Source organism: Homarus americanus, unplaced genomic scaffold (genome assembly GCF_018991925.1).
Source record: "Homarus americanus isolate GMGI-L3 unplaced genomic scaffold, GMGI_Hamer_2.0 scaffold54443, whole genome shotgun sequence".
In the NCBI taxonomy this organism is placed as follows: domain Eukaryota; kingdom Metazoa; phylum Arthropoda; class Malacostraca; order Decapoda; family Nephropidae; genus Homarus; species Homarus americanus.
In genome coordinates, this window is record NW_024750852.1 from 3,282,540 (window position 1) to 3,309,040 (window position 26,501).

Here is a 26,501-nt window from a genome sequence, read left to right on the forward strand (position 1 = left end):
CCAAGACACACATTCACTATACAGGCAATACTGCTTCACAATTTTGGGTCGGTGGTCAAGTGTTATCAACAGAGCAGAGTTATCTGTAAATTTAGTAGATTGAATAGTCGGACATACAGTACATGTTGGCCGTATCTGAGTGCAATTATTATTCTTATAAAATATTCTGACACTATCATTTTAATCTGTTGACTAATTACATATTGGTCCATGTCAGTTGCTTGTACAATTACTTGCATGGGTTCATCTCTACAATCATGCCATAGCATTTCAGATGTCACTGTTATCTCAGCTGTTAGACTGATGTAACCACAGACACTGATGCATCTGATGGTTTGTTCATTTTGCAAGAATCTATGGCTTGTCTTATATATATATATATATATATATATATATATATATATATATATATATATATATATATATATATATATATATATATATATATATATATATATATATATATATATATATATATATATATATAATATATATATATATATATATATATATATATATATATATATATATATATATATATACAGCTGCTCCTCGACTTAGGACGGGCTTAGGGACCCAAATCCAGGTCGTAAGTGGAAAATGCTTAAATAATACATAGAAAATCTAAAATGGGTGTCTCCATGTTGCTTGGTCTCACAATCTCTCTTGTCAGGTTCAGATATTGTAATTCCTTACAACCTCTCCCCCATGTCATTCTTGGGACTACTAGAGCCCTAGCCCATCTCCCATCCACATTCAGACTTGTGCATCTCTTGTAAATTATGCAGTTTTATGAAGAAAAACATAAACTTTCTATCCTGTTTTAGAGATATTCAGACACACACACTTAGTAAGCACTTTACAGTATACCCTCTGCCTTTGATTCAGGTATCACAAAAAATTATGAAAAATAAATATTTAATAATACAATATCCATATTTTTAATTCATCAAGAATTAACTGTACAGTAACATTTAGGCAATGAATTGTGTTATACATCAGACATAATAATACTGTAATCATTTAGAACATTTCATCCTTCACAAGAGACAATCTTCATGTGTTGTAATATATGGTACAGTACTGTATAAAGTATTTAGTTAAAGTGTATGATGGCTAAAGGATAACTATCAGACAAAAGGAAAGACTGAAAGTACAGAATATAAATTTAAGATTGTATAGAGTAGGTGTAGCCATTTGTGGGTTAACCCCTTCACTGAGGGGACACCGCTTTTAATATTACAGTATGTTCATCTACCGCTAGATACTTTTATTTAACAGGGAAGAGACCCCGTACATCAGTGGAAGTAGAGAAGGTCAAGGATAAACATGACACAAACCACATTTTTTTTTTTACTGGAAATTACCCAAGTGCAGCCGCAGTGTTGATTATGTTACCTTACTTACCCAATGGTCACCAAAATTAGAGGTGGCCATGCCAAGGTATGAAGGCCAGTGCCTGTGTAGGAGCCCTCCTGTCCTTGATAGTCTTATCAAGTATTAAAAGACAAAGAGTAGTACAAGTACAGAAGAAGGTGAAGGAAAAAAAAAAATTTGTCAGAAGATGAATATGAGAAGGAAGCAAGAAGTGTTAATGTATAGAATGTCTTCTTTTTTTTTAGATTTGGTGTTGGTGAGAAACATGGAGAATGAATATCTGTACAAAACATGTATGGTGAACTAAATATACCAGTACAGTACTGTACTTTTCCTGGATATAAAATGATTTACCTGTAAAGGTAACCGGTGAATGTGAAATGTCTATACTTATTAGGAAAAGTGTTTCTTATTTACTGCTTCCCTAACTACATGGGAACAAGAGCAAGTTACCTCATGTGAAATTAAATGGAGTACAACAAAAGCACCTTGAAGGGCCTCATGTTAAACTAGGTGAGGTACAAAGAGGAGAGTATCAGTCCTCATGAATTATTAACCCTTCATCCTCAACCCTTATTAAACAAGACATAAAAAAATAAAATCATACTTTCACTTGTAACAAACACAAATCAAATTCTTTCTTTGCCTTTATTCTTAACTACACCTAATCAAGCCATCATTACCAAATCTACTTGATGCTTCCTATAATATGCTCAACCATTTGTGTATAGTACTTGTATATTTATTTGTAAATGTACATTTATAAACTGGTTCTAAAAGATGATAAAAAAGCAGTATCCTTTTACAAAGAAAACTGGTAAAGGGTTGTTCAATTTTCTGAAGTCACAAATAGCCACAGATTGAATTCTATAAATGGGACATCAACACACTGAAGAATCAAAGCTCAGTTTTGCTTTAACAAATCTCTCCCCCAAAACTCCATGAAATTATGTAAACAGTTCGAAAGTTTACTTATTCCAATTTACCCAAACCCCCATAATCACTACCATTACATAAAATGGTTTAGCTATACTGTACAGTACATAAAACACCTTCACAAACATTTATTTCTTCCTCACAAACTTTTTGGCTTCTTTCAACATTCTTGTAGTGTCTTCCTCCTCCCCTTGCTCAGCTTCCATGGCAGAGTCTGAGCCAGAGTCTGTTGGTGCGTAGTCATCTGAACTGCCCTCATTTAAGAATGGATCGTCATAATCATAGTCATCGGATTCACTCCCTCCCTCGTACTGCTGTTGCCGTGCTATAAATTGAAGAAATTTAAATATACCTGTACCATAGTTTTTTTTAATATAATATTTTTATGCATTAGCTTTTTTGTAAGTTTATTTTTCATAAAAATGTTTTCTCAACCCTGCATACGCATACCTAAGATCCTGGTTTTCTGCTTGCTTGAAATGTTTGTAATATACAATACAGTATGCAGTATGATCATGTTTTAATACATCATAATACAACTAGTTTAAGGAATTTGTATCATTATTATTTTATCATCAAATTTCCTTAAGTCACCAAATACTTTTTAAATTATTGAATAATTTCTGGATTTTGTGCAATATGCTGATGTACAGTATATTCTTATTTTAGAAGTTTTTTTAACTTCAATTTTTGTTGTTGAACTTGTCATTACTATCATTTAGAGGTAAAACAGAGAAATTGTTGGATGTGGTGTCCCCATATACACCCACCTCTCGTTTTACGCGGGGATTACGTTCTTGAAAATCACCACTTAATTAAAAAATGCATAAATTGAACATAATTTTCCCATAAGAATACATGTAAATGGTACAGGTTAGGGGAACCATCATATACCGCGCAGGGTACGAACAGCGCTATCACTTAAACCAAGCATGAGGCCAACCTCCGACACACACTCTCCTCTCTGAAGGTGGGTGATCACATTTAATTTCACATCCATTGTGATTGTTTTTCGTGCCTTTTTAGCTTTAGGCGCCCCAGAGAAGGCAGATGGACGTTTTCCAGACATGCTCAATGGGGAAAACAGCGTTTAACACTAAAAGGGTGCGTGATAAACACACAATGCAAATGAGAGCACAGAGAAAAGGTAGTGCTGGTGTGAACTGAGAAAGTGATACATGGGAAGCTTGTTGGACGTCATCACAGTTGTTGTACAGAATACTTCATTATCATCATTATCTTCATCATTAGTAGTAATAATCTTTATAATTACATTAGTATACTAATTATTAATAATATTAAAATTGTTGATGTTGATATGACTGCAACTTTATAGTCATAACTTACAAGCACCTCACCAGGTATCACACTCGACTCCACTGCCAGGCAAATACGCAAGGCAAATTTAAACTGTCTTGAACACGTTATCAAAAATAGGTGTGTGTAAATTAGCTTTTGGTATTAATTGAACAATAGCGTTATTCCAAAAACGCTTAAATCAAACACACATAAAACGCGACTTACCTGTATTATTCAATACTTGAAAAAGTATTTGGCGACTCGAGGAAATTAGATAAAATAATAAGTACAGTACATAAATTCTTTAAACTACTTGTACTGTGTTATGACACAACCATACTGTATAATGCACAAATATTCTATTAATAACACTTTCCTGGATACTGTCGATAAGGAGAAATATCTTGGCGTTGCGATAGATCATTCACTGAAGACGGTGCAACAAGTGGGGGCCCCCAGCAGTGTGGAATGCAAATTAAGATTTGGGAATTATAAAGAGTAACTTCGAATAAAAAGATAGGAAAATGCTCCTTCAACTGTACAAATCTCAAGTACATTCCAGTCCCTAGAAAAGGTGCAACACTGAGTGACCAAGATGGTTCCGGAACTATGTTATCTCTATTATCCAAGTAGATTGAGGACCTTAGGACTAACAACCTAAGGCACAATAAGGCTGATGTCATTGAAGCATTCAAAATGCTGAAAGGGATAGAAAAAGTGAACACAGGTCATTTCTTTGTGATTTCTTGCACCACCAACACGAGAGGACGTAATTACAAGCTTGGCAAGTTATCGTGCAGAACAAGCGTAAGGAAATACATCAAGCCCTTACAATTCACACATTTTTAATTCTCAGACTTCGATTTTTTGTGGATGACACCCTGGATGTACCCAAGAATGTCTACGGGTAGTTTTAAAGTTGGTGGCATTTTCACGGCCAGGACTGGGAGCCGGTGAGTTTTATGGCATCCCGCAAGGTGTCTCTCTTGTCCCAGGCAGCTGGGCCATGCTCACTCACCCCGCCTCTCAGTCCAGGTTAAACACTTGTCCGTTTCGCGCATGTGCTACTCTGCTCTCGTAACAACTGTGCTCCTCGTGCTTGTGATGGCTCCCAAACACCCTCAACCACCTTCATCCAGCCACGGGAAGGTGCCCAAACAAGTGAAGAGAGAAAAGGTCATGTATTTCTCCCATACGTACGCCTTGCAATGGGAGCAGGTAAGGGGAGTGAGTGACTGCTAGTTAGCGTGTCGTCTGCAGTTGTAATTCTCCTCACTCCCTGCCATATTTCACTGGATTTACTGTTATTATTAGTGTTACTGATAGAAGTGTCTAATAGCGATTAATCTTGGCATTGTAGCTAAGTTAGCTTGTCATTGTAACCACCAGGCTACTGGGCCAAGCTGTGAGGTGTTATGGTTTAATCAACTTGTATTTTCGAGTAGATTACGTAAATTTCTTCATTTATTTTTACTCAGTTACATGCACACACTATCCTAAATACATGTTGTGAAAAAAAGTAAATGAAATAATTATTTTAAGGGCAAACATGAAATGGGAGGAGAGCTCAGAGTGTAGGGGGTGGGGAGCATTGCTAGGGAATCAGCGTCCCAGCTGATCTTCGTTACTGGGGTGGAGCAGGGAGTGTAATGGAGACTGTGTTAAACTTTCATTTGGCTTTTATTTACTGGTTTGGCAAAAGTATTTTTTTTTAACTTATTCATTGGTACTATTTTTATTTATTCCTCACATTTCCTGGTACTGTATATATTATTTTAAGAAAACTATGGCTGTGAGGTGTTATGGTTGTTTTTCAACTCATATTTTCAGGTAGAAACACATAACTTTCTTCATTTAATTTTCTCAGTTACATGTACCCATCATCCTACATACCAGTACATACTATGAAAAAAGTACAGAACAATATTGCACTGCAATTACCGACATCCTTCACGTTGAGTTGGCTAGATGGCTATGAAAGAAGTTCTGTAGGTATGAGCTACATATCAAACCAGCTGGCGCTCAGATGCCATTCGTTCTAGTGACAGTAATTTTTACGATGAAAAAATTGATGTATGGCAACCCAACCAACCCAACTTTAATAACAAAGCACAGAATTGACTTAAGGGTAGACTCACATTTTTTCTACATTATTATTTATTTGTGTGTGTTTACACACACACACACACACACACACACACACATGCAGATACAATACAGGTAAAAGATATAATTGTCCTTAGGGCAAACACAAAGGGAATATACATTTCTTTGCACACGAGTGAAAATGTACCCCCATGTTCCGAGCTAAGAGGGTGGCTGGGTATCAAGTCTAAATATGAAGGGGAGGAGAGCCAGGAGCAGGCCAAGAATGTCATGAGGAAAGGTAGCAAAATACACTACGGTAAGAGTTAAAATCTGATGCGAGGTCACAAGAGACCGCGCAGCATGAGAGCTGCCATTAGGTAACCATGGCTTAACCATGCAATCATGGAAAATGATTGTTAATGTTGAGGAATATTATGAATAATGACAGGGATAAACTAGATAGGTACTCTGAGATCTTGCTGTAGAAGGGAGACATCATAATTAAACAGATCTGTTACAGCAGTAAGAGTGAATAAATAACAACAAATAGTTAAGAAGAGAGTGTGTGGTAGTTCTTGAATCTGGTCAACCTGCAATTGGCTATAGTGAGAAAAGGCTTGAAAAAATTGAAGGACAAAAGTCTCACCTTTTCTTTTCACTCGACGTTGCGGCTGAGGGACCCTACTGTGGCGAAAGTCTCTACGGTGCCGAGAATTCCTCCGATAACAATTTACACCAAATTCACACTGAGGCAGTTCATCATCAGAGTCTTCTGGGTCAGAGAGGTTCTTATTGTAGTCTGAATCTCCTTCATGGGCAAAATCTTCTCGATGTTTCTGATTTTTCCTGGAAATTAAACCACAATAGCTATTTTCCATATTAACAGACACATTACCTACATTTATTTTGCCCAAATCTATAAAATAAGGGCATTATATTCTGTATACCATGAGAGGAAATAAGTGTTAGGAATAATTATCACAGAACCTCTCCTAGAAGACCCATTATATACTTCTAACTTTTTGTTTCCATATACTGTACGTACTGTAAAACAATGTTAAACAAATTTAATTATAAATTAGTCTAAATATTAATAAAGGTCTTAATTAGCTTATACAGTATTACCCCACCTAACGCGGTTTCACTTAACGCGTTTTATCATATACGCGGTGCCTCGCCAGAGCTGAACTTTCACTTAACACGGATTTTTTCCACATATACGCGGTGAGTGTCCGGCTCGAGACGCTATTTTTAGATTTGCCCCACCCGCCACCCTGCCTGACTGCCTGTTTTAGCTCATAAAATTCATACAAATTACCCGGCCAGAATATAATTTACATTGCTGGAATTCTTATAATTTGGTGATCATTTTGAATATAAACATCATATATTTTGCATTAGACATACAAATTTTAGATAAAAATTTTTCTCAGAGTAACTATGTTATCTTTTGTGCAAAATATATGACATTTATATTCAAAATATTCCTGGTCTTACAAGGAATCCAGCAATGTCAATTATATTATCCTAACTTTAGTTTGAGGTATTATTTATTAAAATTTAGTGGTTATCCCACACATCTCCTTGGGACGGTTGGTGGGGGGTGGGGGGGAGGGAGGGACCGACCGACCATCTGTTACCCTGTGAAGAATATTTTTTTTTTTATTAACTGAAGATATTTGTTTTAGCTCATAAAATTCATACAAATTACCCGGTCTGAATATAATTTACATTGCTGGAATTCTTATAATTTGATGATCATTTTGAATATAAACATCATATATTTTGCATTAGACATACAAATTTTAGATAAAAATTTTTCTCAAATTAACTATGTTATCTTTTGTGCAAAATATATGACATTTATATTCAAAATATTCCTGGTCTTACAAGGAATCCAGCAATGTCAATTATATTATCCTAACTTTAATCTGAGGTATTATTTAATACTAAATGTTAAAAACCCTGGAAGGGAGGATTGGTGGGGGGTGGGGGGGAGGGTTGGGACTGACCGCGCGGTTGGAAGAGGGGGGGAGGCAAGGTGGGGTACTTTGATTGACAGATAGTGTCGTGAAGATTATTTTTTTTTTATTAACTGAAGATATTTGTTTTAGCTCATAAAATTCATACAAATTACCCGGTCAGAATATAATTTACATTGCTGGAATTCTTATAATTTGGTGATCATTTTGAATATAAACATCATATATTTTGCATTAAACATACAAATTTTAGATAAAAATTTTTCTCTAGGTAACTATGTTATCTTTTGTGCAAAATATATGACATTTATATTCAAAATATTCCTGGTCTTACAAGGAATCCAGCAATGTCAATTGTATTATCCTAACTTTAGTTTGAGGTATTATTTATTAAAATTTAGTGGTTTTCCCCCAAAAATTTCTCTGAGAGGGAAGAGCCGGCAGTGTAGTGTGAGAGGGGGAGGGAGTTGAGTCCATTATTTGAATGGACATTAACTTGGCGACTGTATTTCTCTATTTCTCTTAAGTATTAATTGTGTGCATGTACCATCATAAAATTAAGATGTTATTTTTACTACAACATAGGTATGTGCCTTCAAAAAGTGGAGTTTGGGGGTCGGGCCGGTTTCTATTGGAATTAATCCCATATGTTCTGTTGTTCACTTAACGCGGGACCCTCTGGGTTCAATTGACCGCGTTAAGTGGGGTACAACTGTACAGTAAAAATGTTCTCATATATCCAAGACATAGGCCGAAGGGAACTATGACATTTAGTAGTCGTCTCTTCATAACACATGGAAAAAGAAGACAGAACAAAATTAACTAATTAACATACACAGTGGAGTCGCAATAATTTATGGGTTAGGTATCAGAAGACATCGTGAATTATCAAATCGCAAATTATAGTTTGATTTGCAATACAGGCAGCCCCCAGCTTATGACCATCTGGCTTACGAACATCTGCCAATACAAACGAGGTTAAATTTAAAAATTACAGTACAAATTTTATTTACCTGATGACTTATTTCTTACTTTTATTTACTGTATTTTTTCATTCTATTTCTTCTTTTGTCTTAAATTAAGTGATTTTAAATATATATAAGGCCTTAGGCTATAATATAGTGGGATTTTAAACATTGTTCTGAAAGCACAGTATACATATAACATGTGTTATGACTTGTGTACATTTTCGACATAAGAACATCCCCAGAAACAAAACTCGTTCGTAACTTGGGGACTGCCTGTAGGTATATGGAAATAATTAGTACTGTACTGTACTCCCTAATAATAATAATAATAATAATGAGTATGTTATTAACAGTTTTGAAGTGGTTCAGAGTTTAATGATTTAATGAGGAAAAGGTGAGCTTAATTCATATAATTTTCAAATTGCACACATAAAAAAAAAATGCTATGTACAACAAATAACTCCTTCCATACTCAAACCATCCTCTGGGGGATGTGACACAGTTCAGCTGGGAAGTTATGCAGCTGATTCAGAGACATGTGTGTGCGCTGTGATGTCACACCAGGGGAAGGAGCGGGGGTGGGAGGCGAGTCAGTGACGCAGTTACAGTTTTCACTGCCTCCACAAATACGTTCATTTCACATACATACACACCCATGCTCTTCATTTTCTATATTATATTTTCTTTATTTCTAAGCCATATTAGAGTATTGAAATGGTCTTGCCACAACTTCCATAGTTTCATTACATACTGTATAACAATGGCAATGTGCCATCTCACAGGCCACCCCATCCCCAGTTTTTTTCCCTTCCCATTGAATCAAGGTACAGGTATCGCTAAACTGTCCTGTAACCTAACAATAAATGAGATGAGTGTAAAAATAAAAAATAAAATAAAAATTATCGTTAAATCAAATTAAGGTTATGGGAATTAATGCAAAACGAGGGATACCTGTACATAAAAATATACAGTAACACATAGATATTATACAAAAAGTACTGTAGTTCTATACTATATAGACATCATCTTCTCTTCTCTTAATCATCTTCTGGGTGACACCATTACACCAACATGGAGACAGGCAGGCTGGCTGGTCACCTGTTTCCCTATGATGTAAACAAACTAACATGAATTTAATAAAACTCAATGGCTCAACTTTGATCAAGTGTGGGAATTTTTTTCAGAAAAACAGATGAGGTATTTTATAACATTTCTTTATTACCCCGGCTCCAAATGAACCTAATTAATATGGCAACTGTGGTGAAATTGCATAGTCGTTATAAAGGGGTTGAGAAATATCCACGGAGTCCAGCCAGCCACCCTCTCTCACACAATTCATTCTCACTCCTAATTTTTCTTATTTTATATTTTCCTATTAAATTTTCTATAATTTTAAGTAACACGAGAGCATTGAAATTATATTTACTATATTATATATATTTTTTTATATTTCTAAGTCAAATTAAAGCATTGAAATATTTCCATAACTTTTATGGTTTCCTATGTAATAAACACTGCATTAGGTGGAGGTCGGCCACCAATTATGAATTTTTTACCATGAAATTTAAAAAAAATGTGTTAGTAATAGAGGTACCATGAATTTAAGAATGCGAATTTGTATTACACAAATTATCATGACTACTGTACCACTTTGATAAAATTTGGTATTTCCATGTCTAAAATTCATCTAATAGTTCACTGCCTTTGCCCTCTTGTGTTGGCAATAAACCTGACTTTCATCTCTTTGTTAATTCATCCTAATATGTGATCATAGACAATGAACATAATATCTGTTCCTACTCTAAGAAATCTACCTCAACACCCACCTATAACATTTGCCTCCATACTGGCAGGATTTTCTGGGAGCTTTTTTTCTCTTGGGAACAGCTGTTTCTGCTACAGTAGATGTAGTGGGTGGAGCTGATGAATTGGCCTCTGCACTAAATGAACTATTAGTTGACTCATCAATCAAGTTGTCCTCCTCATCTTCACTCACATCATGGGCTTTACTTGGGGAATTACTGCTGTGGTTTTTAGCTGGTATCTGGTTGGTTTTATCTGGACTATTTTTTTTTTTTTCCCGAACAGTAGTAACAGTGATGGGTAAATCATCATTACTCTCCTCACTTATATCGTGGTGAATTCTGGTCCCAAGTTTCCTTGGAGAAACAGCTTTTTTGGGTGAACCCACTCCCTTCCCTTGGCTCAATTTGTTTTTCTTTTTCTTTGGTGTAACACAATTGGTTTCAAAATTCTTGTTTTTTGTTGTTCCTTCAACATCATTTAATTTAGAAGATCCTCTTGTGGCTGGACTGGTTGACAGATGGTTAATATGTGTAGTATTTTTGTTTGTCTGTGAAGAAATATATACAGTACTTAAGAAATATGAGGTTAGGCAATTCAGTTTGTTAAAAATGAAGGATGACTGTACAGTGGTCCCTCGGTTAACGAACACAATCCGTTCCAGCAGGTTGTTTGTTAACCGAAAAAATCGTTAACCGAAACCATTGTTTCAATGGGTTTTTGGGTAATTGGTTCCAGCTCACCGAAAATTGCCTAAATTCAACAAAAAGGTAGAAAAGTACACTTACTTTGAGGTGTGTATGTAGAAGGCTCCTGGATGATGATGATGATGATGGGAATTAGAATGGGGGTGGAGGAGAAGGAAGAAGAGAAGGCATTGGGGTGGAAGAGAAGTCACCCCATGGCACCATTTCACCCATAAAATTTTAGTTCTCTTGGTGTATTTCAAGATTATTTTCTTTAAATCAACACTGCACTGCATTATATATTGTCAATTTGTAAAATACATTTCAAAATGACCAATAATTTGCTTGGAAACACAGAAAAAAGCGTTTAGTTGAAGAGAGTCTCAAGCAAGATGTTACCTCCAGTGAAAACAGAGAGACTAACGCCTGTTTGCTGTGTTAAGAGGCTGGATGCCGCGCATTAAACTAGTCACTTTACCTTCAATTATGTTCAATAATTGTTAAAATGACTAAAAAATTGAATATTAAACTTTTAAAATTATTGAATAGTATAAACTTCTTGATATTTACTAAAATAGTAAGGAATTTAAGCCCTAGAACCGATTAATGTATTGGCGGACTAATACTAAATTAGGTTGACCGGCCAGTGCAAGCGAAAACATGTTGAGGTCGGTTCGTAAGAAATTCGTTAACCGAATTTTTGTTCGTTAACCGAATTTAAGAATCTTATGGGAGGCAGTTCGTTAACCGAAATTTCGTTAACCGAGGGACCACTGTATTTATTTTACTGTAATGATTTCATTTATTTTTGTATTTCTCTACTGATGTCTTTTCTAATAAAGATTAATGATGTAGAAAATGTAGTTTATGGCCAATTATGATTAAAAGATTGGATCCATTACACTTACTTGAGATGCCACAGATAGATTACTGTCATCAGCTCTTTTTCTTCTTGAAGGAGTTGAACAAGTCTTCTGTCTGCCACCACGAGTGAGTAAGTATGTGTCTTCTCTTGGGCATCCCTTGTCTTTAGACACATCACAATTAACCATCCATGTGGGCAAATCTCGCTTCCTTGTAGATACAGCTGCTTCTATTTCCTACATTGTGAAATTCAGTGGTAACATCATCGACCTGACACTATACATACAGTACAACATAACCAAACTTTTAACTCACTTATCTTGGGTCCAAACTGAGAATATTTTACTACTATAACATTGGTGATCCATTTAAATGAGAAACACTTAAGATAGTACCAAGATATATTAACAAAAACTCTAGCTATTTTAAGAAGCATTATATTACATGTGCCAGTACTGTACAATGCCCAGCTAGCAATCAATATTAAATATTGCTGGCACACTCAGCAATTACATAAAGTACATTGTCAGCTGCATTTGCAAACAGGGAGAGTACCAACCAGGAAGGTAGGTTAACCAATAAGTTGCTAAATGCTAAGGGAATGGAACCAGCACCTGCCATAATGGGCTCTAAGGGCTTGGAAAACACAAGCTTTACCTTTATTTCTTCACACACAAAATACGAGTACTGTACAAGGAACTGCATAAACTTAATACATGTACTGTAGCTTGGAACTTGCCTCTGGTGTGACTTTAGAATAAGCAACTTCACCTTCATTACAAGAGGGATGGTCTTGAGCTATGTTCTCAGTCACAGGTTTCTTCATCTTAAGTGATGTATCTTCCTCCTTTGGATCAAGATTGTTATGAGAGTTTTCTGTCTTTTCCTGCTCAGATGGGACACCTTGAGTGCCAGAATTCTGAACAGAGTCACTGTCTACATCCCTTTCTCTGGACTGGTACATATTATTCTTTACATTTTTATCAGCTGTTGAATCATTGTCCTTTTTCATTTTCTTTCCGGTTTGTGTTGGTTCTTTACAAGAAATTTCCTCATTGTGTAAGATTTCAGCTTCTTTCTTTTCATTACCTTTAAGAGTAGCACTTGGTATGTTAATTCTGTGAAAAAAAAATTATATTACTGTACTATCATTTAGCTATGACATTCAACTATTAAAAATATGTATACAGTATTACACAACTAATAATTCTTCAGACTAAAAGTTGTCATAAACCAATCATGCAACAGCTGTAAAACATGCTTGGAAATAACTGGTAAATTATACTAAAATTCCAAAACTTATAAAACAGGAATTATCCATCAGACAAATACTGTAAACTCATTTATCCTTACAGTCACTCCCATAGCTAAAGCTCAATACATCTATTAATCAATCCATTTTCTAATAATTTAAATGACTAAAACTTGTCTCCAACTAACTGGCTTATATACAGACCTGTGCATACTATTCATACAGAGAGGTTAGTTCATATGAGCTGTTTTCTAACTCCCTGGGTACTGGTTAATGTTGGTCTTATGAGCATTGGCCCATATTCTGGCAACAAATTACGTGTAGCAATACTGTCTGCTATCAACACTAAGTCATCAGCATACAAATCCCAGGGCAGACCGGTCCTGAAGTCACGCCCTCAGTTTCATGATAAACTGATGGATCCCTACTTTCACCTCAAATTCCCCTCAGAGACTTCTTAACTCCTCAGATAATGTCATAACCAATCAAACAAGACATTCCTTGATCTTGAATTTTTTTATTGTCCAATTCAATACTTCATGTGATACCCAGTCAAATGCTTTCTCTAATTCTACAAGTAAGAAGTACTGTACAACTTTCTTCCACTAGATATTTCTCTTGTAGTTACCTAGATATAAACACTGCCTCAAAAGTCCCCACTACCTGGCATGAACTAAATATTTCATAATTGTCCACTTCTCTCCTTAATCAATTTCTGATCACTCTTTCCACAACTTTCACAACCTGATCTAACAACTTTAGGTCCCTGTAGTTCCCACATTACATGTAGAGAAATAGGATATTTTCAATATACAGTACTCACTTGAACCAGAAATTAGTCTTCATTAAGCCAAATTTGTCTCCATGTGCAAGAAGCTTAGAACTTCCTTCAGTTAACTTTTCTTTCTCACCACTAACCATAATGTAGGTTGGGCTTTGATGAACCTAAAAAATAAAATTACATTGAAAATCATGGTAAACAAACTGTAAGAGTTTTAAACATCAACTTACAGTATCAAAAAAAACCCTCAAAGCTGTCAATTTCCTGTAAGAGTACAGTACAATCACAAACATAGCCAAGAAGCAAGTTGGAATTACAGTATAACTGTACTATACTGTACCATTAAGTACTGTACAGTAATATGGAGTTGACCCTGAAATACCATTATTTAACAAAACAACAGTCCAGCAACTCTTATACTGTACAGTCGACACATCCATGGTATTTCCAGGACTCCAACATGCATGACTGGGTTTAAAATCCAATATAGTAGACCCTTGCCATTCATGGGTTTGCGATTTGCGGTAAGCAGCTGGTGGCTAACTTGCGAGCCTTTTCCTGCACCCCACGCGCCCGCAGCATCTCCTCTCCCTCTGTTCGCGCTGAACCATTGCCTGAGACGCAGCATCTCGTGTTGTACTCTCAAAACTTTAGTGTTTCTGTGTGAAATGGTCCCTAAAAGACTGCCTAGTGTCAGTGCTAGTGATGCTAGTGGAGTGAAATGTAAAAGGCAGAAGTCAGTGATGACCCTGACAAAGAAAGTTGAAGTATTAGATAAATTAAAAGAGGGGATGAGCACTGCCGCAGCTGGTAGTGTGAGTTGATATTTGCAGTTTTGCCTATTTGCTCCATTCCTTGGAACTTACCCCCTGTGAATAACAAGGGTTTACTGTATCCAGGATATAGGATCTCTCCTAATGCACCTGGAGCCATAAAATGAGGGTTTACTGAACTTGGGTGTCAGTTGTGTAGGGAGAGAAATAATTTTCAGGATTCTGGAATTTAGTTCCAGTCACACATGATGGGGGTCCTGCTAACCCTGGCTTGTTGACTACTAGTACAGTAGTATATGAGTTGTCAAATACATTTCAAGATTTATTAAATTCCTTATAGTAGACCTAAAATAAAGACATACAGTACTGTAATTTTGCTTGTTTCACTATTTAAGGCAATTCCTTAATTATAAAAATAAAATTAATATCATCATGAGCTTACCGAAGTAATGAGAACCCCATCATCATCCCAGTCCAGGTAAGCATGTCTTCGAGACACTCTTTTTTCACCACACTGAAAGAGTAAACACACTCAAAATATAAACCAAAAGCCTTTTCTGAATAAAATTAACCGATCTTATAAAATTATAAAACATATTCACCACAAGTTGCACCTCGCTAATCCGGGAAGCTTGGGACCAAACCGGTTCCGGATTATTGAAAATTCCAAACTATCAAAGCCGAGGTTAAAAAGAGGCACATAAGGTCCTGACTGATGTACCACTGTCTAATTTCTTCAATACAGACATTGTTTCTAAAATAGTTAATGTCACATGTTTACTTTTTGCCGCATGACAGCCACTTTCACGGCTTGCTGGTCTCTTAGGAGGCATATTTAGGGGTAAATTATAAGTATTTAAAGGTAAAATAGCGGCAACAACCACTAGAGGTAAGCTATGACACCGTCCCGAACCACCAACGCTGCCGGACTGTTGGGTCCCGGATTAGTCGGGTCCAGCAAGTATAACCCACTGATCAATTATTATCATCACATGCCCTGTCAAGTTCAGCATAAGCTAACTACGGTACTACTACTACAATATTGTACTGGGATTACTGTAGAGTATTGGATAATTCTGTTATCCATAAAAAGTTACAAAATCCATAGTCATTTCTAGGGATGCACCGGAACCAGAATATTAAGTTCCGGCAGGAACCGGAACATAAAGTGTTGCTTAAACAAAAAAGAAATAAAAAAATAAGCTTCATGACACCCAGAAATGCTAGTGTATGTTCTTAATGGTCTTTGCCTCGGTTTTTAAACTAATTTCTAAAACTAAAGCCATGAAATGAAGTTCAAGTAGGCCACTTTATTTTATATGCTTTGCTGCTTTTTAATACAGTATTTTTTACATAGGAATACAACAATGCTTCAAGGTAAGATTCACCTTGAATAGTATTTTTCAAGAAATGTATGACATAGCACCTAAAATATATTAAGTTTAGCATTTAAGTTGTTTTATAAGTACATGGAAAAATAATAACTTGTAAAAAAATCTATCTATGGGAAGCCACGAGTCTTTGACGGGCATGTTTCACGACACAACCGGTCACACAGAGCCATGAGGATGACGCGCCCAGTACTTGCTTAGTTTAACACTCGAGTCAGCTTACCCAGCTGCCTCACACATGACTCAGTGTCTCCCTGAATAGCAGCTGGGGTGGACGTAAGGAGGTAGAGATGTTTAGTGGAGATTCTCTACTTAACTAATATCACAATATAAAGTTCTAGTTCCAACCGGTTATTTTTCTAAAGTTTCGGCCGGAACTGGAACTTCATAAAAAAAGAGGTTCCGGCCAGAACTGGAACTTCATAAAAAATGAGGTTCCGGCCGGAAGCAACCGGCTGGAACTAAGTTCCAGTGCATCCCTCGTAATTTCTGTGCATAGTACAAGTATTCAAATTTCCATGGCAATTGCTTTATGCAATTTTATTACAGGTGCTGTACTAGCTTGACAATTAATTTTTATAATCAACCAAAGTACATTTTAGGTCGTCTTTGAGTTGCTATACACAGTACCCCTACAACAAATTATAACAGTCATAAATTCTGTCTTGTACAGTGTTACTAGATGACAAACCAATTACAGTCGACCCTCGTTAATTCGGACTAATAGGGGGGAAGGGTGTCCGTTTTAGCAGATTGTCCGAATTAACCGATTTAGGGGTTAATATTGCATATTTCAGTCATTGTTTTCGTCACGATTTTATCCCACTTTCCACTGTAATACATACGTAATTTCAGCAAAAATATTACATTTCCGTGAATGTATTATATCAAGCACAGTATGAATAGAATATCATTGTAATATAACATTATTTTAACCGAAAACCATTAAAAAAACGAGTAACTTCTCTTGAACATCAGAAGGTTAGGTAAAATCTTTTGTTTTCGTCATGTATTTTATCCTATTTTACATTAAAATACATCACGTTTCAGCAAAACTACTATTTATTTCCGAGAATATATTCATTCAGGCACAGTTTAGGTAAAACATACGTGTGATGGAACAGTTTTTTAACTGAAAAGATTCGAAAAACACGTACCCTCTAGCCCTGTTCAAGGAGAGGACTGGGAGAAGCTGTTTGGTGCTGCAGACGATGACAAGGAAAATGATTTGGATGGATTTTAATGAAAATATTCAGAAATATGGTATCGTAGTATCTATTCAAGTCAATTAAGATAGAATATTATTGTAATAACAGTTTTTAAACTGAAAACCAATCGAAAAGCGATTACGGTAACATCTTTTGAACGAAAGAAAGCGAAAGTCATTGTTTTCGTCAAGATTTTATCCCACTTTCCACTGTAATACGTACGTCATTTCAGCAAAAATATTACATTTCCGTGAGTGCATTATATCAAGCACAGTATGAATAGAATACCATTGTAATATAACGGTATTTTAGCCAAAAACTATTAAAAGAACGAGTAACTTCTCTTGAACATCGGAAGGTTAGGTAAAATCTTTTGTTTTCGTCATGTATTTTATCCTATTTTACATTAAAAACATCACATTTCAGCAAAACTACTATTTATTTCCGAGAATATATTCATTCAGGCACAGTTAAGGTAAAATATACATGTAATGTAACAGTTTTTTAACTGAAAACGATTCGAAAAACACGTGTATCGTCTAGCTGATACTCAACAGCTGGTGGTGCGTCATGCGTCTTTGTAAGCAATAGGAGGTTGAAGTAGATTACCGGGTATTATATTAAGTGTGAAATATCGAAAAGGTTTTTATTACCGGTATTTTTTGTAGATCAATGAGAACTGTGATTCCGTATATGATATGATAAGTTAGCCTGAGCTAAGGACTTTAACATGGACTACTGAAAACACGTTGTAAGGTAATTTAGCCTATTGTAAGTTGGTGAGCTTCATTTGCTGAAGGAACTGCACAACTTTTCATTACTAATTGGTACATATTTTACGTTTCCATTGTTTACTGGCAGTAAATGGTAAATATTTTTCATGTCTGAAGCTAAAGTCATATCCCCCCCCTCCACACGAGTGGTGGAGATGTTACATGTTTTATCCCAGCAGTGGGTGGACCAGCATTTTAGCTTAAGGTCCGCGTAGGTAATATTCCTACAAATCTTAAAAAAAAAAAAAAAAAAAAAATTGTCCGAATTATCCGAAATCCAGATTAAAGGGGTCCGAATTAACGAGGGTCGACTGTAATCCCAACATACTGTACATACACTTACAGTACAATAATTACATCTGTATTATACCATGTGCTGTATTAGGATGGCCCCATTACAAAACACAACACAAAACTGTAATACAAAACACCGAACTAGAATACTATACTGTACTGTACTGTCAATAAATTTCAAAACACCTAACCAAAATACAGTACTGTACTGTATACTACCGTATTGTATCAATAAATTCTAACTTTATCCAATAGTTAAAGAGGATGTTACAGCAGGTACGTGTAGGTACCAGCAAGGAATGGAACCTTTTAAGATGAAAATTAAAATAATTATGCAATATGAAAATGGAAAAACAATAGCAACCACTTCACGTGACCTAGGCTTTTCTCACTCGACGGTATCAACAATTCTGAAGGACAAGGAACGAGTTCGTGAGGTAGTGAAAGGATCAGCACCTATAAAGGGAACAATAATAACGAAAAAAAGACAAGGTCCCCTTCATGAGATGGAGAATTTACTTGTGTGTGGATGGAAGATCAGATGCAAAAGCGTGTACCCTTAAGCCTTCTAACCATACAGGCTAAGGCAAAAAGCCTTTTCGAAAGCCTGAAAGAGCAGGCAGATGAGTACGACCAAACCTTCACAGCAAGTCACGGGTGGTTCCAAAGGTTTAAGAACCGTTACAGTTTGCACAGTGTAAAGGTGAGTGGAGAGGCAGCAAGTGCTAATGTGGGTACTGCCGAAGCTTTTAAGGAGGAGCTAGATCGTGTCATCGTGGAGGGAAATTATTTGCCTGAGCAAATATTTAATGCGGATGAAACTGGCTTATTCTGGAAGCACATGCCAGAACGGACATACATCCACAAAGAGGCGAAAACCATGCTGGGATTCAAGGACTGAATCACACTTCTGTTGGGGGGGAATGTAGCTGGTTTCAAGGTAAAACCCTTCATGATATATTATCCAGAGAACCCCAGGTCTTTTAAAAATGTCAGCAAGCACACAATGCCAGTGTTTTATCGCAGTAATAAGAAAGCATGGATGACCCTAGCACTGTTTGAGGATTGGTTCCTGAATTGTTTCATTCCATGAGTCAAGGAGTATTGTCTGCAACAAGGGGTTGCGTTCAAGATTTTATTAATTTTAGATAATGCTCTGGGACACCCACCACACCTGGATTACCTGCACCCTGATTGTCAAGGTAGTCTACATTCCACCTAACACTACCTCTATCATCCAACCCATGGATCAAGATGCTATTGCTGCTTTTAAAGCGTATTATTTACATAGAACCTTCTTTCAGGCTGTTGCTGCTACTGAAGGTGAGAAAACGCTCAGAGTTTTGGAAGGACTACAACATTTTGAAATGTATAAAGAACATAGCTGCAGCATGGGATGAGGTTACAGGTCAGTGCATGAATGGAATATGGAAGGTGGTCCTGAAAAGATATGTGAACAGTTTCAAAGGATTTACCGGGTAATGAAGATGAAGCAATTTCTGAGATTAGTAACAAGATAGTGGAGTTGGGTAAACAGCTGGAGTTAGAAATTGATAATGAAGATGTTGAGCAGTTGGTGGAAAGTGTAGCAGAAGAGCTAAGTAATGAGGATCTTATTGAACTGGATGCACAGAAAATTGCAGAGGAAGAAGAGACAAAATGTAGAAGAAGAACCTGCACCCCCCGACAAATTTTCAATGAAACAAATGGCAGAGGCATTTGCTACTATTAATAAAGGGAGGCAAATGTTTGACGAAATGGATAAAATGTTGAGCGTTTTGCAAAAGTTGACAGAATGATCCAACATGCACTTGCTTGCTACAGGGAGATTTACAATGAAAAGAAAAGGCAAACTGTGCAGTCTAAATTGGACATATATTTTAAGAAGTCCCCCACTGCTGTCTCCTCATGCCCCACCAGTGCTGCCTCTTCACTCCCTAAAGATGATCAAATACCTTCAACAAGCAAGTATGTTAGCCTGTCTGAGGAAAGCGAAATTGATGACCCACCCAGCCCTGTCTCCTCCTCTGCTTCATCCAATTAATGTGGTCTCCATGTTTAATTAAAAAATTATTGAGGCCCCGTGTGCATTCAGCTGACTACATTAAAGGTGAGTGCACAGTAACACTATTAATTTTTCAATAATGATTACTTTTATTGTACCATATTTCATTTTAGATTTTATGTGTATTATTTTCGCATTTTTGACTTACGACCAATTCGACTTACGACCTGGTTGTCGGTCCCTAACCCCGTCGTAAGTCGGGGACAGAAGGGTTTACATTTCTTTGTACACAAGTAAAAATGTAACCACTCCCCCCTACCGGTCCCCAAATGTTATTTGCGGCCAATTTGAGAGCCTAACCCCCGCGAATTTGGGGGCCCCCTGTACTTGAATCACCAAGATTAGCCTCCCCAGTTTTTTCACATTACCCTGTGCATTAACCACCCAATGCTAACCTAACCCAATCCAATGTTAATCTAATCTAACTTAACCACCTCAAGTACACCATATTGCAGTATATTACAGTAAGTGTGTGTGTGTGTGTAATCATCAGGTGAAATAAGTTGAGGGCTAATCTTCATGCGATCACAAATACTGTAGTGCACAGTACAGTACTTATAAGACAATATCTTCCCTAATAGATCTCTTAATTGCCAGCCCGGCAGACAAATTAAGAGTAAACTTCTTTACAGTACAGTACTTACCTTCAACAGAGATCCTCTTCCCAAGACAACTGGTGGAGATATAGGTATCTCCTGATTGCTGTGCTGTTCTACAAACTCGTCCTCACTGGGGCCTTTCACCCGAATTAATGAAATACTCATCCTGGCTGTATTAAAAAAAAAAAAAAAAAAAAAAAAAAAAAAAAAAAAAAAAAAAAAAAAAAAAAAAAAACGAGATAGAGAGAACTTTCAATGTAGTACGGGCAGTTCCCAATTGACAAAGCTTCAGTTTACATAAAATATGAGTTAAACTTTTTTTTCTCATACTTAGATTTACAAACTGTGGGAAATACGGACACATTTTTGTGGTGGTGAGAGCCATTGCTATGCCCAGTTGCCCATGGAAAAGGATATGGTTCATTTCGCATAGAAAGTGGAAAATACAGTACACTACTATTGCAATAGCTACAGCCTATTTCACCAGCTGAGTGAATTATTCAAGTGAATGCAGAACAGATAAGATGACTAGCACAGGATAAGTGTCATATAGTACAGTAATGTGCAGTGGCTCAGGACACATGGTGATAGTGAAGGAGATGGCTAACACCAGAAGAGATGTTCTTTATATGATAGTAAGTAGCTAATAAAAATGATAGGACAGGTTTATTTTAATTGATTTATTTTTTCCATTTCCTCCACCCTACAGTCTGGATTTACCCATTAGTAAAGATATTCACATTGCCAGAGCATTTCACATGATAGTTTTTGGTTCTCCAAGTGCGGAAAATATCAAAGATCAACATAAAATAATAATTATCCCTTAAATTATCAGAATTTAAATATGATAGAATAAAGGTTATTATTCACTATTACTCCCAACTTGTTTTAAATACAAATGGGATTTTTTCTTCTGTTTTTCACTTGTGATGCCTTAAAGTAACCTTCAACATTCATGGAAAGTCATTGTTTTGGGAGAAATTATGAAATAAAAATAAAAATAAATAAATAAATAAATACAATCCCCCAGCCATTGACCAATCACCATATGGCAAGTAAGAACTAACCAATAGCTGACACCACTTTACTAACCATCACAATGTATTATGTGCAGTCCAAAGGTAAGCCTCAAGATACATTCACGGAGGTCAGGAGGGATTTACCCCCAACTAGGAAAGGCAGCGCTATGTCCAAGATAGGTTAGGTTCGGTTAGTTTAATCTGGATCAGTGAATATTGACCAAATATTTTCCTTCTTACCTAAAAACCACCAATTCCCTACGGGTCCTCCGAAATTGTCAACATGAAAATATATTTTCTGGTGTTTTATTCAATTCTCACCTTTATTTTCTTTGAAAATTATAATTTTCTCATTTCCTAAAAATAACAATTTTCCCAAGGAAATGAAGGTAAGAATCATAGAAAATACCAAAATACACCAGAAAAATAAGTTTCATGCTGAAATCGAGAAGGCAGTAATACCGAATAGTTCCAGATTAAATAGTAAAGAACTGTAGTGACTTTTGCCACATGTCTGCCAGCCAATTGGCTGCCTCGTTACAAACTAACCCTTGGCCTCAGTTGTAAGCTTCAAATGAACAGACTAGAGCTAATATGGACGATTTCACAGCCGCTCACCCCATCTCAGTAACAGTAAGTTTGTCCACAGCAGGTATTAAGTTATGCTAAACTAAGTTAGGTTAGGTTAGGTTTGGCTAGGTTAGGTTAAATTGAACTTTTAAATAAACACTTTTTAACACAATTGCCATAACTGTGTGTGGCCACTATAAAATAGTGAAATTGCAGGTTTTTAAATTCATTTTCTATGAAAAGTCAGTGGAAGTCGTAAATAATTACCCATACTACATGTATAGATCTGGTATAGTTCAGTTATATTTGAGAGGTGTGTTTTGTGGGGATTTATGTAAAAGGTAAATTTGCATTTTCAACCAATATGGTTCTCAAGTTGAGCAATAAGTTCTTCTGAAGGTTTTTAATTTTAATTCAAATCTGAGGTTGATTTTTTGTTGGAAATTACTTGCTTTTAAGCTAGCAGTCCCCCTCCCCCACCCTTTTTCCAACTATAATATTAAAATCGAATAAAACACATCAAAATCCATAGGAAAAAAACACATTACTCAATTAAAAAACAACCTAACCTAACCTAATCTAACCTAGAATGAATAACTTTGTATTGTTGCATTTTCAACCAATATGCAAAGGTTTTTTTTACTTAAAAAATTAATAGATCTCATGCAAACTATCTTCTGAACCCTACTTTTACTTGTCGCAATTGAATAAGTGAGATAATTCAAACCTTCGGCTGCATATTGGCTGAAAATACAACACCAAATATAACCTAAAAGGCCTTGATAAAATGTTACCTTAGGTCACCCTTGTATTTAGATATTCAAACTATGTGATTTCCGACAGATATGAAGGTCCAAATTGTTCAAAACATAAAAAACCATCGGAAAAACAGTTTGGATATCTAACCTAACCTAATTCCTAGGATTCCCGGGATGACCGAAACTAAAATAACACCAAAGAACAGCCTTGACTACAACAATTCATTAATCAACTTGAAAAATAACTTTGAAAATCAGTCTAGGTACATTATCAATGACACTCACCTCACACTATATCATGTGTCTAATGTGGTCATAAAATATTAGTCATGTACGCGAAGTGGCAAGATATGAGGAATATATTTTTCACCAAACCACACAATATATTACTGAAACATGGATACCAACACCGCCTGCTGAAACCTGTATTGTTTTGAATCAACTGATAGTTGCCCCTGACACTCACCGCTGCATGCCAACCAAGATAATTATCGTATGCCTAAGAAATTTTTACTCTCGACAAGTTAAGCGATAATTTTAAGTTCATAATCTGAGAGCACGATAATTCCATACTAAAATTACCAATGTCTTTCTTACCGACTAAAGTACTAAGACTATCAATGAGTGTCTTTATTCTGCCTGCCAACATCAAGGATTACAGTAAGGATAGTTCACCAAGCACTTGTTTTACCCACATGCATAAGTTGTGTGTGGTCACGTGTGCAGTGACTCACTGTTGTAACCACGAATCATCTGGTGACCTCCTTGTTTGCCCGCGTCTGGTCCCGGGACCAGTGTGTCAACAATTATGGTTATTTGTGAAATATACAGGTGCACCAGCAAAGCCCAAACCCCAAGCAGAGAGCACAACAAGTATTACAAATTTCTCAGAGAGATAAGAAAACTTGTGATAAATGGATAAATGTCTGCAAGAGTTCATGATTATTTTGTATCTCCTTAATTCTGGAATATTTATCAATATTCGGTATCTACAGGAAGCTGAGACATTCGTCTTGCTATATGTGGCCAAAATGAACTCTGAACATCTTTAATAATCTTGAAAAAATTAAGTTAAGTACATCCATACGTGGGTTTGAGGTGTCACCACGGCGCTTGTTTCACGATGCGAGGGGTAATTTCTTGTAGTTTCTTTATTCTGCAATATCGTCAGTATCAGGCCATCCAGAAGACACTGAGATATTGTTCTTGCCACGTCTGACAAAACAAAAACAATAATATTGGCCCAAATATAAGAAAAACCAGAATTACGTCACAATTCACCAGCAACGGCCGTGATGCTTAACGCCTATATAAACTCGCTCTATTTTCGTAAGTATACGATGAAAAGCAATTTCCAGTTGTCCGAAGTACCCTCAGACATTCGCCTTACCATGTCTGAAAAAAGAAAATCTTTGAATTGCTAATAATCTAAAACTTGAGTTGCTTCGTCCCTGTCATCAGCGAAATGCCCGGTGTGGCGGACCAAAGTTGCCTCGGTGTAGCAGTTAAAAGTGAAGCGTTAGGTAAAAATGAAGTGCCAGACGTACGACTAATTCGGACAGCGGCCAAAGACTATCTATTGGACAGCGGTCGGTTGGCCGGAAGTACCGTACGATATATTGGACAAACACTTCATTTTTACCTGACTTCACTGCTACACAAGCACCAGTCTGGTAGTTACCCCCTGAGGACATTTTCAAACAGCTGACAGTGACAGTCCCTTGGGCCTAGCATACCTCGGGGACCAAACGGGGAAGCACTTAATTTTTGAATATCGTTACGAGGGACGACCTTCTTATAAGACCTAATAATTTAATTGCCTGATTTACCTTCTCGCAATGGCCCGAGAACTTCAGCTCATTGTCAACGTACATGCCTCGGTCCTTTTCACATTCAGTCTCAATTAATGCAGTTTCTTCGTCCCGTTGGGACATATGATACGCCCCCTTACCGTTGGAAGGTCCCAAGTGCAACCTGTTACACTTCGTGACACTGAATCTCAGCAGCCATTTCTTCGACCATTCTTGAAGCTCAGAGATCCTTCTGCAGCTCTTCACAGTCTGCAAACATTTGTATGGAGGAATGTACAGCGTCAGGCATGTCATTTATGAAGTAAACAAATGACAGCGGGCCCAATACACTGCCCTGTGGTACCCAGCTTGTGACGGGTACAGATGATGATTTCGTGCCATTATTCACCACACACTGCTTGCGGTCATGGAGAAAGTCTCCGATCCAGGCTAGGACATTTCCCGCATCCGTCCAGTTTAATTTTCAGCTTTTCATGGGATACACTGTCGAAAGCCTTGGCAAAATCTAGGTAAATATTGTCGATATTACCACCCTGGAAAATCAAACTGGAAGGGTACGGAATTCGGGGAAATGTCCTAGCGTGGATAGAAGACTTTCTACATGACCGCAAGCAATGTGTGGTGATTAATGGCACGAAATCGTCATCTGTACCTGTAACAAGTGGGGTACCGCAGGGTAGTGTATTGGGCCCGCTGTTGTTTGTTTGTTTCATAAATGATATGCCTGACGTTGTACACTCCTCCATACAAATGTTTGCCGATGACGCCAAGTTATTTCGGGAAATTAAGAACCAAGCGGACTGTGAAGAGCTGCAGAAGGACCTCTGTGGGCTCCAGGAATGGTCGAAGGAATGGCTGCTGAGATTCAATGTCACGAAGTGTAAGAGGATGCACCTGGGGCGTACCAACGGTAAGGAGGCGTACCATATGTCCCAACGGGATGAAGAAAATGTACTAGTTGAGACTGTGTGTGAGAAGGACCTAGGTGTGTATGTTGACAATGAGCTGAAGTTCTCGGGCCATTGTGAGAAGAAGGTAAATCAGGCAAATAAATTATTGGGTCTTATAAGAAGGTCGTTCAGATATCTAGACGGTCCGTCCCTCGTGACGATCTTCAGGAGTGAAGTGCTTCCCCATCTGGAGTACTGTCACCCCATCTGGTCCCCGAGATATGCTAGGGACTGTCAGTTGGTTGAAAATGTTC

At 36.9% G+C, this 26,501-nt stretch overlaps 1 protein-coding gene across 10 annotated transcripts; it reads right to left on the bottom strand.

The window, feature by feature from the left end:
• Nucleotides 1-922: 922 nt before the first annotated feature.
• On the bottom strand, nucleotides 923-24,992 carry LOC121854242 (aprataxin and PNK-like factor). Of its 10 annotated transcripts, none has more exons than XM_042348764.1 (9): nucleotides 24,877-24,992; nucleotides 21,185-21,309; nucleotides 15,252-15,323; nucleotides 14,079-14,200; nucleotides 12,743-13,121; nucleotides 12,048-12,239; nucleotides 10,477-11,003; nucleotides 6,347-6,546; nucleotides 923-2,638 (listed from the first exon to the last, which is right to left on the bottom strand). In XM_042348764.1, exons 2-9 carry the CDS (start codon nucleotides 21,302-21,304, stop codon nucleotides 2,442-2,444), a joined length of 1,809 nt encoding a protein of 602 aa, XP_042204698.1. In that variant the 5' UTR covers nucleotides 21,305-21,309; nucleotides 24,877-24,992; the 3' UTR covers nucleotides 923-2,441. The 10 variants fall into 10 exon arrangements, with proteins under 10 accessions (XP_042204698.1, XP_042204700.1, XP_042204696.1 ...); XM_042348766.1 differs by lacking the exon at nucleotides 24,877-24,992 and adding an exon at nucleotides 24,182-24,858; XM_042348762.1 differs by lacking the exon at nucleotides 24,877-24,992 and adding an exon at nucleotides 24,084-24,150.
• Between the last annotated feature and the right edge of the window lie 1,509 nt (nucleotides 24,993-26,501).